Source organism: Agelaius tricolor, unplaced genomic scaffold, assembly GCF_023055355.1.
Source record: "Agelaius tricolor isolate 1412-34295 unplaced genomic scaffold, bAgeTri1.0.p SCAF_1, whole genome shotgun sequence".
Classification (NCBI taxonomy): domain Eukaryota; kingdom Metazoa; phylum Chordata; class Aves; order Passeriformes; family Icteridae; genus Agelaius; species Agelaius tricolor.
The window spans coordinates 25,970,782-25,984,991 of NW_027269261.1; the positions used below are offsets into that span (position 1 = coordinate 25,970,782).

At 37.8% G+C, this 14,210-nt stretch overlaps 1 protein-coding gene across 3 annotated transcripts in view; it reads right to left on the reverse strand.

Annotated features, from left to right (window-relative positions):
* The window catches only part of THADA (THADA armadillo repeat containing), a 153,162-nt gene that overhangs the window by 108,219 nt on the left and 30,733 nt on the right, over window positions 1-14,210 (reverse strand). For all 3 annotated transcript variants that reach the window (XM_071427312.1, XM_071427333.1, XM_071427323.1), the window contains exons 24-26: window positions 11,475-11,588; window positions 10,245-10,367; window positions 9,498-9,589 (exon numbers count right to left, since the gene is read on the reverse strand). In XM_071427312.1, the coding sequence (XP_071283413.1) occupies window positions 9,498-9,589; window positions 10,245-10,367; window positions 11,475-11,588 (329 nt within the window). The remainder of the gene's footprint in view (window positions 1-9,497; window positions 9,590-10,244; window positions 10,368-11,474; window positions 11,589-14,210) is intronic.

Sequence of the window (14,210 nt, forward strand, 5' to 3'; positions counted from 1 at the left end):
CAAGGACACAGAGATCCCTCTACAGTTTGTATGGTTCCACTCAGCCACTTACCACTCTGCCATAATGGTTTTAACACTGCCTTCTAAAAAGATCAATGTTTTTCTTGTCTTCCTGCATTTGCTGGCCATCACAAGCCACTGCAAGTGCAGTAAACAATAGATCCTGCTCAGAACAAAATTCTTGTTTTTATTAAGTCTTAAAGCTAGTAACTTAGTCTTTAATTCAGCACAAACTTATTTTTGCCACATTGTACAATAGAGAAACATAGAAATAAAAATAATCACTTAAATATATACTACTTCTGAAATAAAATTATGAAAGCTCCTGATTAACAGTCCCTCTGGATGACCACTAGAGAACCATCACTATTTTTACTCAGACAGACAATAGGAGAGCACAAGTTCCTTTAGAAATAGAGATTATACACAAATTTTAATTTGCCTCAGATAATTTTGTTTAAAGAATATACCTCAGAATTAAATTCCTGAAATCACATACTGTTTCAGGACTCATGACAAACTGCTTTCAATAAAACATTTCACACGCAAAAGAGAATTTTAGTGCTGCCTCAGAAGGCAAAATGGCCATGTAATTTTGTGGGAGGCCACAATGAAGCCTGGAAAAAACAACTGTAAAAAAAAAGCCAACTGGTGTAATGCATTGGCTAATAAGCCCAAGAGCAAGGATACAGAAGATTATTGCATACTTGTTTTTCTAGACCTAGCATGATATAGGACACCTCTTCCGTGACAAAAAGGCACAACTTTCCTGCAACCTCATCAAATCAGTAACAAAAAAGAATTCAGATTTCATTTCTACCCCGCATGAAATGGAAAACACTATGAAGGGGAAAGAAGCATCATCATAAACATGTGGGGTTTGGACCTTTAATAAAGATGTGGTGACTCTGTACCTTCAATAAATCCAACATTTGTTTTGTTAGTAAGTAGAAAACACTTAAATCCCAGAACAGTAAGCAAAATAGTTTAAGTTCACTGACTTGAAAAAACAGTCTTTTATGCTACACAGACCTAAAATAAATACTTAAAAGGAACTAAGAATATGCCACTATATCTTGGTTTTCATTTTCCTTCAGATAGAAGTGCTAGAATAAACATTCATACTAGTTTACATTGCTGTGTTTTTTATGAGGTTAATAACTGAACTGCCAATCAAAACCTGTATAAATACAGCAGTTAAATACCCTCTGCTTTAGAGGCACTTTTATTTACAAGAAAGCCAGCCAAGATTTCTAAAGGACTGCATAGTCTGGTTTGCTTTGATCTCTTAAGCACAAGTTTCTTTATACCTCTTGTTTTGCTATTTATTACACTCTTTGTGTGATCAGGAATGGAAAGAGCACCTGCATAGAACAAAAAAAAAAATCAGGAAAAGTGTGACTTAAGAGGAATAATTATGCAACACACAGATCAATAAAGTAACTTGTGAAGAGCACTTCTACAAGAACACTTTTGCTGTGATGATAGATAAAGAAGTATGCATACAATGGGCTCAGAATAAAAACAAGGGACCAGCATTTAACCCAACATCACAGATACAACCCCATACCTACAGCAACACATTAATCACCACTCAACTTTAATACACATAGACAAAAGTACCTTTATATATATGCATGTATGTAAAACTATCTAAAACTGAGTTGAATTATTTTACATATAATTACTATTAACAAACTTTTTTTTAGGACATTGAACTGTGCATATGAGTATATGTACATACAAATGTATGTACACAAAAAGATGTAACTAAAATTAAGAGATATGCATATATGTATCTAGAAAGTTTCCAAGAAACTTTCAACCACTGTCTATAACACTATTATCTTTAATCTCTTACCACAAATTCAGCATTGTAAATTTCAGCTCCAATAATTCACACTTTCTCTCTGGTGGTATTCTGTGAGGCGTAGCTGCTTTTTACTTAGCATAGTTAATGAATAAGGGATACAGATAATATGCACAGATCAAAATAGAATAATTACCTCCATTCATACTAATGAAAACTTTTATCACTACAGGAAAAACTAAATTACCTACTCATGTGGCTAGTTTACACTGATTTTTGTTTTATGGAATGAATTTTATTCACTTGTTAGAAACAAACATTACCATTATGCCCCTAATTTATTTAAAGCAAGTTAATGAACTGGAGTTACCTTGGGCCAGCATATACAGTTTAAGGATGTCTCACTTTGGGTAAACTCATTCAGGTCATTTTACCACATCTTTCATCTTTCATCTTTCTATTTTCTGGTGCTGACTTAAGACAGGATGTTATGAAGATACTCCCTGTTCAGGAGAACAGAGATACACGTTTGCACAGCAATGATTTAACTGTGTTTTAGGCCCCAGAAATGTGACTGTGATTTATGTGGGTTATTGCTTTTCTGACTCTGTATAGACAAGGTAAGATCTTGAAGTAAAAATGGTTCTGTAGATTTCAGGTATTTTATCAAAAAGAGAAAGACACACACTGTGCTCCTAAAACCAGCAGAAATCATACAGACAGGAGTTTCTTCAGCCTCGAGAAGAAAAATCCCTATTTTCTGCTACAGGGGATTTTAGAGTTTTAGTTTAGACCTGCAAAACAAACAGAGTAATTAAGGAAATAACACAGAGGGAAACAGATTTGTTTAGGAGCTTGTTTTCAGTTTGTTTCTGTTTCTGCACAGAACTTTCATAAATTTTACCTTCAACTTACAAGTTAATAGTACCTTATCATCATTATTCTTGCTATAAAGGCACTTAGGGAGCCTGTTCAAAAAAATGTTTAAACAAGCATATTGTTATTGAACTATTAATCAGCAAAAGCCGTAATGGTTATCTGAGTCAGCCTGAACTTTTGCATGTTTTCTTGAGACACTTCTAAGATTAAGTCTTCTAAATCTGTCAAAGTCAATAAAAAAAAAGAGAGACTGAGTATTAAAAACAAGAAGTTGAACAAAATAAATGTGGCCTATTTTTGGCACACAGAAGGGCAAGGGGTTTTTTTTCCTTAACAAAAACAACCCCCTCACAAGGCAATGTACTGCAACAAATCCTTAATAACTACTTTGAAAGCATTCACCAGAACAACTGAGGTGCCATGGAAGGAACAGGCTGCAAAAAGTGATACAGAAGGAACCAGAGGAAAAGCACCAGAGGCACTGAAATGGCTCAGTCACCTCACAAAACCCCACTGTCAGTGACACACTATTCCAACTGGAGAGCTGCAACAGGCCAATGCTGCCAGAGAAAATCCGCTAGGGAATCACGAATGGGATCCAAGCTCAGCAATCCCAAGCCTTGCCCAGCACACAGGCCAGAGGCACAGAGCTCAGAGAGGCCAGTCCTGTGAATGGAGCCATACGTGCACATCCTTGCTGGAGCCAGCACGAGAGGTTCAGCCTTCCTGGAGCCACGGCCCCGGTCACCACCGCTAACATGGAGCTGATCCTCAGCTGGCACATGGGAATTCTGCCACTGGTGTGTCTCCATGTTGGCACCGAGCATTTAAGGGCTGGAGTCACTGTGAGCATCCCCTCCGGGCGCTCACCTAAGAGCTATCCCATTTTACCACTCTGATGTGCCACTACAGCCTGACCACGTTAGTACCACCGATGTTTCTTTTGGCTTACCGCAAAACAGGACTGGCCACTCCTCTGTGGGCAACACTGACCCATCCCAAAAGTCCTACAGAGCTTAGCATGACCCACTGAAAATGTCTAACAAGCTTGCTGTTAAGGTTGACAAACATCCTTGATGTCAGACAGACTTTTCAGGTGCTAAGTTAGAAATACTGGAAGTGTTAGCCTGTCAGGAGCGGGATTCGTAACAGGAATCATGTCCATACAATGCAGTCTATGTATTTGAAGCTATAACTCAAGAGGAGCTTAGAGAAAAGAAAGATAATATCAGATTGATTTAATTTAGGAAATAATATTACGAAATGTGAGGTTTGCATGGGAACATTCACTTTTTAGTGATTTCCTCTAACTTTTCACAGCGTTAAATGTGATTCTTTATGGTCTTAAAAACCTTAACATTAAAGAAAAAGCATATAATTTAGAAGATAAAATAGACCAACTTAAGTGTTTTTAGAAGTTAATTTGATTTCACTCAGTGACCTTCAAGTGTGCGAGCAACCACTTACTGAGAAGTGCTGAACACTCAACTTGCAATAAAAACAAGGAAAGCAGAGGGCAGTCATGCAGGGCATCTTCATAACCTGTTAACATCTACATAGTTTTCATCTTATTGTAATTAAAAGATAAGTTTCCCCCTTGCAGAGTTTGAAGTCATTAACATCTATTGACAGCTATAAATTAAAATAAAGACAATGTAGACAGCAAGAAAAGTTTTCTTTCTTTACAAACAGATCTAAACCAACACTGAAAACATGGCAGCATTCATACTCCAATTCCAGGCAGCATGAGTATTAACTCCATAGAAAATCTGTGTTGACAACATATGCATTATCCCTTCACTACACTACAAATACATAGGAGCTTCCCTCCTCCCAAAATGCAAATATATACATATATACACTAGTTTTGAAATGTAAAAATCATCAGGTTGCACAGTATCATCTCAGCCTTGCTTAAAACCCTGTTTTTTAATTTAAGAGTTGAAGTTTTCCTTCTTGAAACCTCCTCCACCATAGGTGAGAAGCAGAGGGAATTTTCCCACTTCCCACTCTTTCTTTTAATCCCAGCCTATACCTGAGGCCACTGGTCACTCTTCCTAAGGACTTTGCAACATTTGCATTCCAAATCAAAAAAAATCATTTTCAGATAAACCAGGATGATCCTTTTTTTATTACCATAAAGACTGAAACTTGTTCTAAGTCAAATGACAAACTGCCTCAAAGGCAATTTCTGATCATGCTTATCCTTTGGGATGGGGGCAAGGGGGAATTTAAAAGAAAAAAAGTCTGAAATACCAAGAATTTGATAAGAAGAGTCTTATTAAATATCTGATGACAAGTATCTTGTTCACTAACGAGCAGTAAATTAGCATTGTACTACAGACCAAAAAGATATCTGACTTATACATATATATATGTGAAAGTACCACTATTATTACTGGAACTCCTTTGGACAGAAAATAATTCCTCTATGATGAGAAATTTCATTTCAAAATTAATTTCAGCTAACTGCACATGTAAGTTATTTTCATTTTCAGGTCTGCATTAACTATCATAATACACATATAGGTTCATATCAAGACATCCTAATTTTTTATGTGACACTGGAAACTACAATCAACTACAGCAAAAATCTACTGTAGACGATTTGCAATCTGTAGCAATACTAAGACAAAAAAGAAATGACCATGAAAGAAACAGAACTATGAAGCACACACTGCACTCCAGCTTCTTCAAAAGTGCATGGAATGAGCAAATCTACATTGCAAATTGACTGCACAAGAAAAAAGAAGTGGCTATTTAATCAAAAAAGTCATTGGCGTACAGAACTCCTTGCTGTCCAAAGTCCCATTCAATCAATTCACATTAAACCAAGCACAGTACTCAGGTCTTCAATGGGCCCCTCAGGGTGGTGCCTCCAAGAGAGCTGCAGAGGATCTTTTTATAAGGGTCTGTAGGAATAGGATAAGAGAGAGTGTCTTTACACTGACAGAGGGCAGGATTAGATCAGATATCAGGAAGAAATTCTTCACTGTGAAGCACTGGAACAGGTTGCCTAGAAAATTTATGGATGTCCTGGCCCTCAAAGTGTTCAAGGCCAGGTTGGATAGGGATTTGAGCAATCTGGTCTAGTGGAAGGTGCCCCTTTCCCTGGCAGGGGCACTGGAACAAGCTGTTCTTTCAGTTCTCTTTTAACTGATGTCATTCTATGATGCCAGAGCAGGCAGAGGGAGGATGTGCCTGGAAGCTGAGACTCTCTCCTGAGTCACTGCCGGGCTGGAGGGCAGATCCCAGGGCACAGTTCAAGTTCTGAGCAGCAGTGGGGCTGGGGGACAGCTCACAGCTGATCCCACCTTAGCCAGGCAAGCCAGGATGCAGGAGGCACAGCAATATGAAGTGTCTCAGTGCACCAACACAAACACCTGTGCTTTGAAGGGCTCAGAAAAGGGGGGGTATTTTCTCTAAAGCACACCATGACGTCTGTGCAGAACACACTTTCTGTAACCAACTATCAACGGGCACAATGCAAAGACTTCTTTCCAACCTTCCTCAGTACTTTGAATTTATCTGGCTAGAATTACATTCCAAGTCTTGTAGATTTTAAATTATCATAGCATTTAAGAAAATTGTATTGCCAAATCAAGTATATGAAATCTAAACTAAACCCTCTGTAAGAAAGTGCTAACTGGGCCATTTTACACACACACTTGCAGCAGCATTAGAAGTTTTGATACAGTCTTTCTCAGAAAGTGAAAAGCCAGAGGAGTTCTAACTTTATTTTCCCTAGAAGAAAAAGCTCAACATGGATAGTTACATGGACCACTGTAAAGAGCCTTCACACAACTCCTCTCTCTTCTACTTGCAAGACTGCAAACAGCTGTTATTTTTTCACATATTAATTTTCCAACTCATCATCTTTTTCATCTATGCTAAAATTAAAAAGATGCATCAATACTTCATGTTCCAGCAAAGCTTTCTGAAAGTCTACACAAACCACCCCAACTCTATCAGTATTATAGGAACTCTTTCTGAGCAACCAGTCAGAAAGTCCATCCTTTTTTAGAGAGATGTCCAGAACAACCCAGTAATAACCTAACTCCCTGCTGACACAAAAATGACAGATTTACCCTCCTAATCTGCAGCCTAGATTAGGAAACCTAGGCAGAGTCCTAATGGGAGAGTTGGTCTCTGGACAGACTGTCCCTTAATGTAAACAGAACATCCTCAAGGCAACAGAACAAGCATTCTAAAGCCAGGTAACTTTCACAAAAGCTCCTATAGATTCAAGGTGTGAAAATGCCAGTGTGTCACAGACACCTTTTCATTAAAATCCTTTCATTAGGATTTTTTCCTGCTGTGAAGTTTCAGCAACAAGATGTAAACAATGGTTATCTGCTGCTGTGGAATGCAACAGGTCCATCTGTGATTGGCCCATCTTGGATGTTTATAATTAATGGCCAGTCAAGGCTGAACTATCTCGGACAGAGTCCGAGACACCTGGCTTTTGTTATCATTCTTTTCTATTCTATTCTTAGCTAGCCTTCTGAGGAAAGCTTTCCTTCTATTCTTTTAGTATAGTTATAATGAAATATATATATATATATATCATAAAATAATAAATCAAGCCTTCTGAACATGGAGTCAACATTCTCATCTCTTGCCTCATCCAAGAACCCCTGTGAACACTGTCACACCAATGCTTTGGAAGTGGGGAAAAAATTACTCGGTTTTAATAGATGAATTTTGTTTGAGCAAAGCACTCCTGGAGTTTAAAGCTCCAGAAGAGAAGCAGCCAAGCACAGCTGCACCCAGGGATGAGGCTGCAGGGAGCTGTGCAGTAATGGTGACACCTCGTGGTGCCAAACCACAGAAACACAGACCTCTCTCTAAACACAGCCCACCTTATACCCACCTGTGGGGCTCCTGCAGAGACAGGAGCTACAAATCAAATCTCTGCCTGCTTTCACACCTCCTGTATCTCACAGACCTGTCTTAAGAATTGTCTTCCTAACCCCTGCGCAGTTTTGACAAGCACACATGGAAAACAGCAGAAGTGATTTCATGCAATGTTTAATGCACAACCACTAAATGAACTGATGAAGAAAGGAAAGTCAGCCCAGCTTTAACATCTTTTGGTTAAAATGAATATAGAGAAATTACTGTAAACAAAAGTTTCAGAGAAGCAAGTCAACAGGGCCAGTTACATTAAAAATTAACATTGTCATTAAAAAATTTAATTGACCACCATAAAATATTCCTTTCCTTTGTTCTGGTATCTCCCATATCCACCAGAAGCTCAAATGCATTACTTTCTGCACCTTCACAAACAGAAATCTCAGATTCCACAGATCATCACACTGCATGCATTTAAGAAGTCACTTTGCCTCCCCACTGCAGAAGTTAGTGCCAAATTTTTCCCAAAGATACAAGTTTAAAAAAGCAGGGTGTCTCTTTCAGTAAGTGCTCAATATAAAAACCAAAGGAAAAAAGCAACTTTAAATGCTGTTATAAAACCAAAGTAGGAAGGCAAGAAGTGAAAAGCACTTTTTATTGCTCTGCTTGAGCTTCAGGAGGGTTAGAGGAGTGAATTTAGAATTGACTTGGGTATGTGACAAAACAAGAATAATTTCATGCAGTACAGCAGCTAACATTTCAAATTGTTTTGGGGAAAGAGTTATTTTCTAAGGGAAATCTCCCTCCAGTTTCCCACCTGTATTTCTTCCTCATGTTCATACATGCACAGTAACTAAGTTTTTCAAGAGACACCTGAAATCAACTATTTCACACAGCTAAAGTGGCATCTAAAAGATAACAGATCAGTATCATCCCAAGACAGTATCATCTAGTTTTCCAAAATATGCATGAAAAATTTATTAGTTACACGGATCAACAGTAAGTAACCACTATAAAAAGGGTGGAATTTCTGAAGGTAAATTGTAACAATTGCCTTCTTTCAGAAACTGCATGCCTTGCCTGTGATGTGAAAATCCATTAGGAATTTCTGAAATGGTTACCATAATATCCATACCATCACCACTCTACAGCCCCACGGGCTTACCCAGGAATACTTTTTAATGAGTTTATTCTACATCCAGGGTTATTTTCACATCCCTCCTAGAGCAGAAACCTCAGTTACAGAGAGCAGGGCATGGATATGCTTCGTTTGCTGAAAAAGCTAAAGGAAGAGGCCCAAAGAAAACATAGGGGTCCTTGTGCAGTAACTGGAGGGTGCAAAGAAACTGGAATGTTCAGGACTGGGGAGTTTTTAAGAGTCAGAGGAGAATTGTTTTTACATAAAGTGAAATAGTAAGGGATTTGAAGCAGGACTACAGAATCCAAGGCCAGTATCCCTTGGAAGAGAAATGGCTCTGCAAGCTCCAATTTTTAGAGCTTGGAGGAAAGAGGTATGACAGTGTTCTAGAGCAGGAAGACTAAAGGGAAAATCAAATAAGTAGGGGTGAAATTAACTCCAGGCCTGCTCTAGGACGTGAACACATGTGTAACCACTGTACCTCTTCTCCTTTACCCCCTTTCTCTTTGCTCTCAAGAGCAATAGGTCTGTTTTGTGACCATGAGAGCCCCTGGCTTTGGGAAGAGCCACTGGTAGCAAAACCTCCCAGCAACATTCCACTCCTGTTAAATTGCACCTGAGTAGAAATTAACTCTGTGTTTAACAACAGATATTTTTGGCCCTATCACTTACCTCTTGGCAGCACGGTTTAAGCACAGCTAGATGTTCTTGTAACATCGTGATTCAAATATATCCATAAAGCAAGCAACATTTCCAAATTGCTGTTGGCTAAGGTCATGTTTTGCAAACTTCTAACTGATACCAAGTGAAGCTTACCTATTTTTTTTGGAATTTTCATCTCTCTCTCTTTTAACTCCAAAAATTCTTGTAATCAGAGCACTAAAAAGAAGCGTAGATGAATTTCGTACCTAGAGGAAAAAATAAGAACTATGCTTGAAAAATCCCTTTGAAACGTATGATTTTTTTTAAAACATAGCCATTAATGTACAGTCAAAAAAAATAACAGCTGAGTGAAAAGCATGCTACAGGTCAACATAGGAAACTATTAATTCAGAACATCCTTCCAATGAAGATGGTACGACTGGAAAGGTCAGGTTCTTTGGAGATATCTATCTTTATTATAAAGAACACATCCAGATTTTCAGTGGTTCAAAGCATTCACCCTTATGCAGAGCAGATCATGAAGTGTTCTACCTGAATGTGCCATATGGGATCTTCAATTCAAGAGCAAAGTAACAGTGAGAATGAATGCAAATGCACTTCTTACTAGCTAAGTGCATTGACTCAAAATTTAACAGCCAGAGAGACTTTAACCTATAAGGTAATCTTTGTCCCTACTTTTTGTGGACACCAGCACTTCACACTAAGAAAAATTAAACAAAACCAAAAAACAAGACCAAAATTATGACTTTTTTGCAGGTCTACATTATTTTTTACTGTACCTTAAAATATTACATTCCAGAAATTGTGGTACTGCCATTTATAAACATGACCAAAGCTTCACTGAACAGGACCACTCTATATCCTGGTAAACTAGAGAAGCAAAATTAAGAATTAACTTACTGCCCAGACAGGTGACATAAACCCTAGAATTGCTGCTTTAATTCCATCTGCAACATAAGGCATGATGTTTTCCCCTAAACGTGTATCCCTGTACAGTGCCCGGAGGATATTTAAAGCATGAACCTGTGGTGGGAGAAGAAATATATGAAAAATATAGATTCATTAGTAAATATCTTAAATTTCATTTATGTAATTACAACAGTAGTAGAGGATGCAAAGCAGAAACAATCTATATACACATTTACAGCACTTTATTTCCATATTAAATACAAGCAATGCTGCTGCTTAAAAATGCATTAAAATGGTGCTGCAGTAAACACTGTTAATAGCAGTTACAGTTTAAAAATATATTCCTCTAACAACTATAGTCCAGGCATTGCAAGTGAAGGCCAACATTCTTTTATCCTTAGCTTATCATGGCTGTAAAAATAACCTTTGAAGTTCAGAATAATCTTTTCCAACATTCTTCACATGCTGTGGATACTGTGAGAAAAAATAAACTACAGCTCACAGGAGGGCAATATTAAGCTAAAACTGACAGCCAGGCTTGCTCTGCCATGTGGAGCATTTTCTGACATTTCTCTACCCTCTGTAAGGGAAGGTGGTAATACATGTAGCTTCACAGACTTTGACAAGGCTACATAAATTTGTACCAGCAGAAAATCTGGCAGAGTCATTAGGACATCCTTCTGTGTATTGGGAAAAAATTATAGCTTGCACTTACAAACCGACAGAAAGTAAATGACAACATGTTGAAGATAAAGGTCTTGCCTTTAAAATAAGTTTTTTTAGTATTCCAAATGTATGTACTTAAGTTTTAGAAGTTACTAAGTATGACAAAAATCAGTTTTCATGTAGTGTTTTACTATGAATCATGCATAAATAACTCATTTATTTACTTTAAATGTAAGCAAAGCTTGCTTGTTCAACTACAAACTTGCAAAAAGGAAGTTACTTATCTATCTGTTTAAAAATATACTCTAGGCAGTAAATTGCTCATATATGACTTCATTGGCTGTACTAGAAAATAACTATGGAATTATGCCCAATCCACTTTTTAGTATGTTTTACAGTTAACTTTGTAACCTCTACACATGCAAAGCTTTTAAAATCTAGCTATAGACAGTAAGAACAGAATATCCTCATTAAAAACACACACTCTCCTTAACTGCTTGAAATGGTGTAAACACACTTTTGACATTTGCCTTTTGATGAGAGGCTGAATTTTACCTGTGGAATCACACTTAAAGATTCATTCAAAGGTGCAGCCAGAGATATCAATTCTTTCATTGCCATTTTCAGCAAATCTGTTTTGCCCTTCTTTGGTTCTGATGCCAACAAAGCCTATAGAAAGGAGAAAAAAGTATTTAAAAATCAGGTGCTTCTAGCCATTATTCTGCACTACCAGTTCTTCTCTCATTCCTGTATTTACCATATCAAGGCCTAGCTTCTGACCATACAGAATGACTAAGAAAAATTAACAAAAAATGAAGTTTCAGTTTCAACTCAACTTTGTTCAAAGCTTGTCAGTATACAAATCATAGCATTTTGGACAGAAAAAGTATCTGCTGTACTACATATACTTACATTTCCCAGTATGGATTTTTTTTAAGGTTAATAACATCTATATGAGATGACAAGGGCTGGCCAAATAATAAATTCTGGTCTGCAACACAGGATAAAACAAGCAGCACATTTTTGAAATAAGGGAAGAGATACATCCCTCTCCAAACAGTGTTTCAGTGGATTGGACATCCAGCTGAGATGAAAATACTCTAAATTAGTTCTCTAAACTTCAGGACTGAATTTAGAACAGCCTCTCTCTTTATCTAGTAGTTCCTGTTGAATTTTTCCAAGTTGGGACAAATGTATAATCATAAATCATTTATTACCAATAGAAGATTATTATCTATTTGTGCTTTGGGGCCTAGAGTCTGTTCAGCATCAGTAAGAACCAAATGAATTTCAGAGTTTAGGCAGAAACCCAAGAGTAGTTTCTGTCAGTTTATCAGTATCATTAATGATAGGAGAAACAGAGGGCAGGTGGGGAAAAAAAAGGTGTTCATGAAGTATGAAAGAGAGGAGAATGACCTGAAGACTAAAATTTCATAATGTTAAAGCTGAAAATCATATTTTCCCACCCACTAACTGGAGCTGCACCTTTGCACTATTCAGTAATAGCATTCTATTTTAAAGAGGTCATGGAATGGTTATAACCTAAAAAATTACATATTCTCATTAAAATAGATGTATTTAAGTTCACAAGAACACAGCACAGGATGTAAGTAGCAAAGAGACCACACTGCAGTAATAAAATAACCTTCTTTTACTGCTGTTAGATACACACTACAGCTCATATTTTATTATCTAAATGCCACAAGGCATTGAAGGTTCAACTCATTTTACTGAATCTATGGACACATTCAAAACTATTTCCAAAGAACACTTCCACCTCTGTTTACTATAAAATTACAGTATGAAAACAGTTTATTTCAGACTAATCCCAATGTTAATTTTAAACTTTGCTGTTAATTGACTAAACTCTGTACTCTTCCAGAGCTGTCAAAAAAGCAGCCTCTGACCTATTTATCCACAATGCAAGCTTTGCCCTATGGAGTCAGTAGGCCAACTGCAGACTACACATGCAGTGGGATATCACTGGGTCCTTCTAGTCCTTACAGTAACCTAATTTTTTACATAAAAGACTGATTCAAACATGCTGCTTTTCCCCCACATTGTCAAGATTAAAACTAGATAATGTCCATCAGATTCTGTACAGTACACTGTACAGTACACTGTGTGGTGTGAATGGGGAAACCAGAAGACATGAAATCACCAAATTCCTTCTGCAGACAATTTACTCTTAGAAGTGAGAAAGATATTTAAGTGCTGAAACTGAATAGGAAAAATGTCTCTAAAACCAGTGCCCTACTTCTGATCTCTGCTGCCTTGGACACACATCTAGCAAAGCCAGGAGCAGGCTGTGACTGACATTAGAGGTCAGACAGAAGCTGGCTGCCTCAACTTTCTCAGGGCAAACTCAGAGTGGAAAACAAGCAAGATGAATTATTCTGGCAGGGAGAGCTTGCTCCCAGCAGTCCCTCAGGTCCTTGGAACGTGCTTGAGACTGTACTTCAGAGAGTGGAGAAAGTTACAAACCATACTGTTACTCTTGGACTCCTGTCTTAGAAAACTGGTTGAAAATCAAGATTATGGAGGTTAATTTAGGGGAAAGCAAATATGGCTGCTTTAAGGAACAAAGGAATGAAAATAGGTGAAGTGTAATCTGCAAAACCAACTCTGCAGTGACTGACCCCACTAGGATGTGGATGAGGTGCTGCCTACTAATGTGGGGCACTCAGCAAGAAGTGACACTTCAAGCAGACACAAAACACTGCCATCCTGCCATCAGTTCTGAACTTGGCAGAAGTCAAAGGGGCTGGAGCTGAAGGCAACACAGGGGGTGGGAACAATGTGGGAGCATGGCCCCACGTTCTCAGATAGAAGTCTTCAGTAATGTACTCCTTCATTGCACTTGAGACTCCAGTCAACACCAGTCAGTGTGACACTATTACTTGTGCTTTATTGCTGGTGTGTGGCCTTCCCAGGTTCTTTCCAGTCTTTAACAGGCCACCATTTTACAATTCTGTGAAGGTCTATCCATATTCTACTACTTCACACTGAAGCAGCACATAGTTAAACCCTTATTTAATCTGTGAATTAATTTGTGAATTTGCTAGAATTATTACAGTTGTATCACAAAGTCTAAACACAGTCTTTAGAAATGCCCTTGAAATGTACCACAAGCCAAAAATCTCAACAGTCAATTGAACTGAGATGCCAAACATGGCTTAATTACAAACAACTTCTTGGTTGCACAAAGGCAGTAAAAGCTGTATTAAAAAACCCAAATAATTATTTGATCAAAAGGGGTTGAAGTGGGAAAAATAAATATGTAATTTCCTT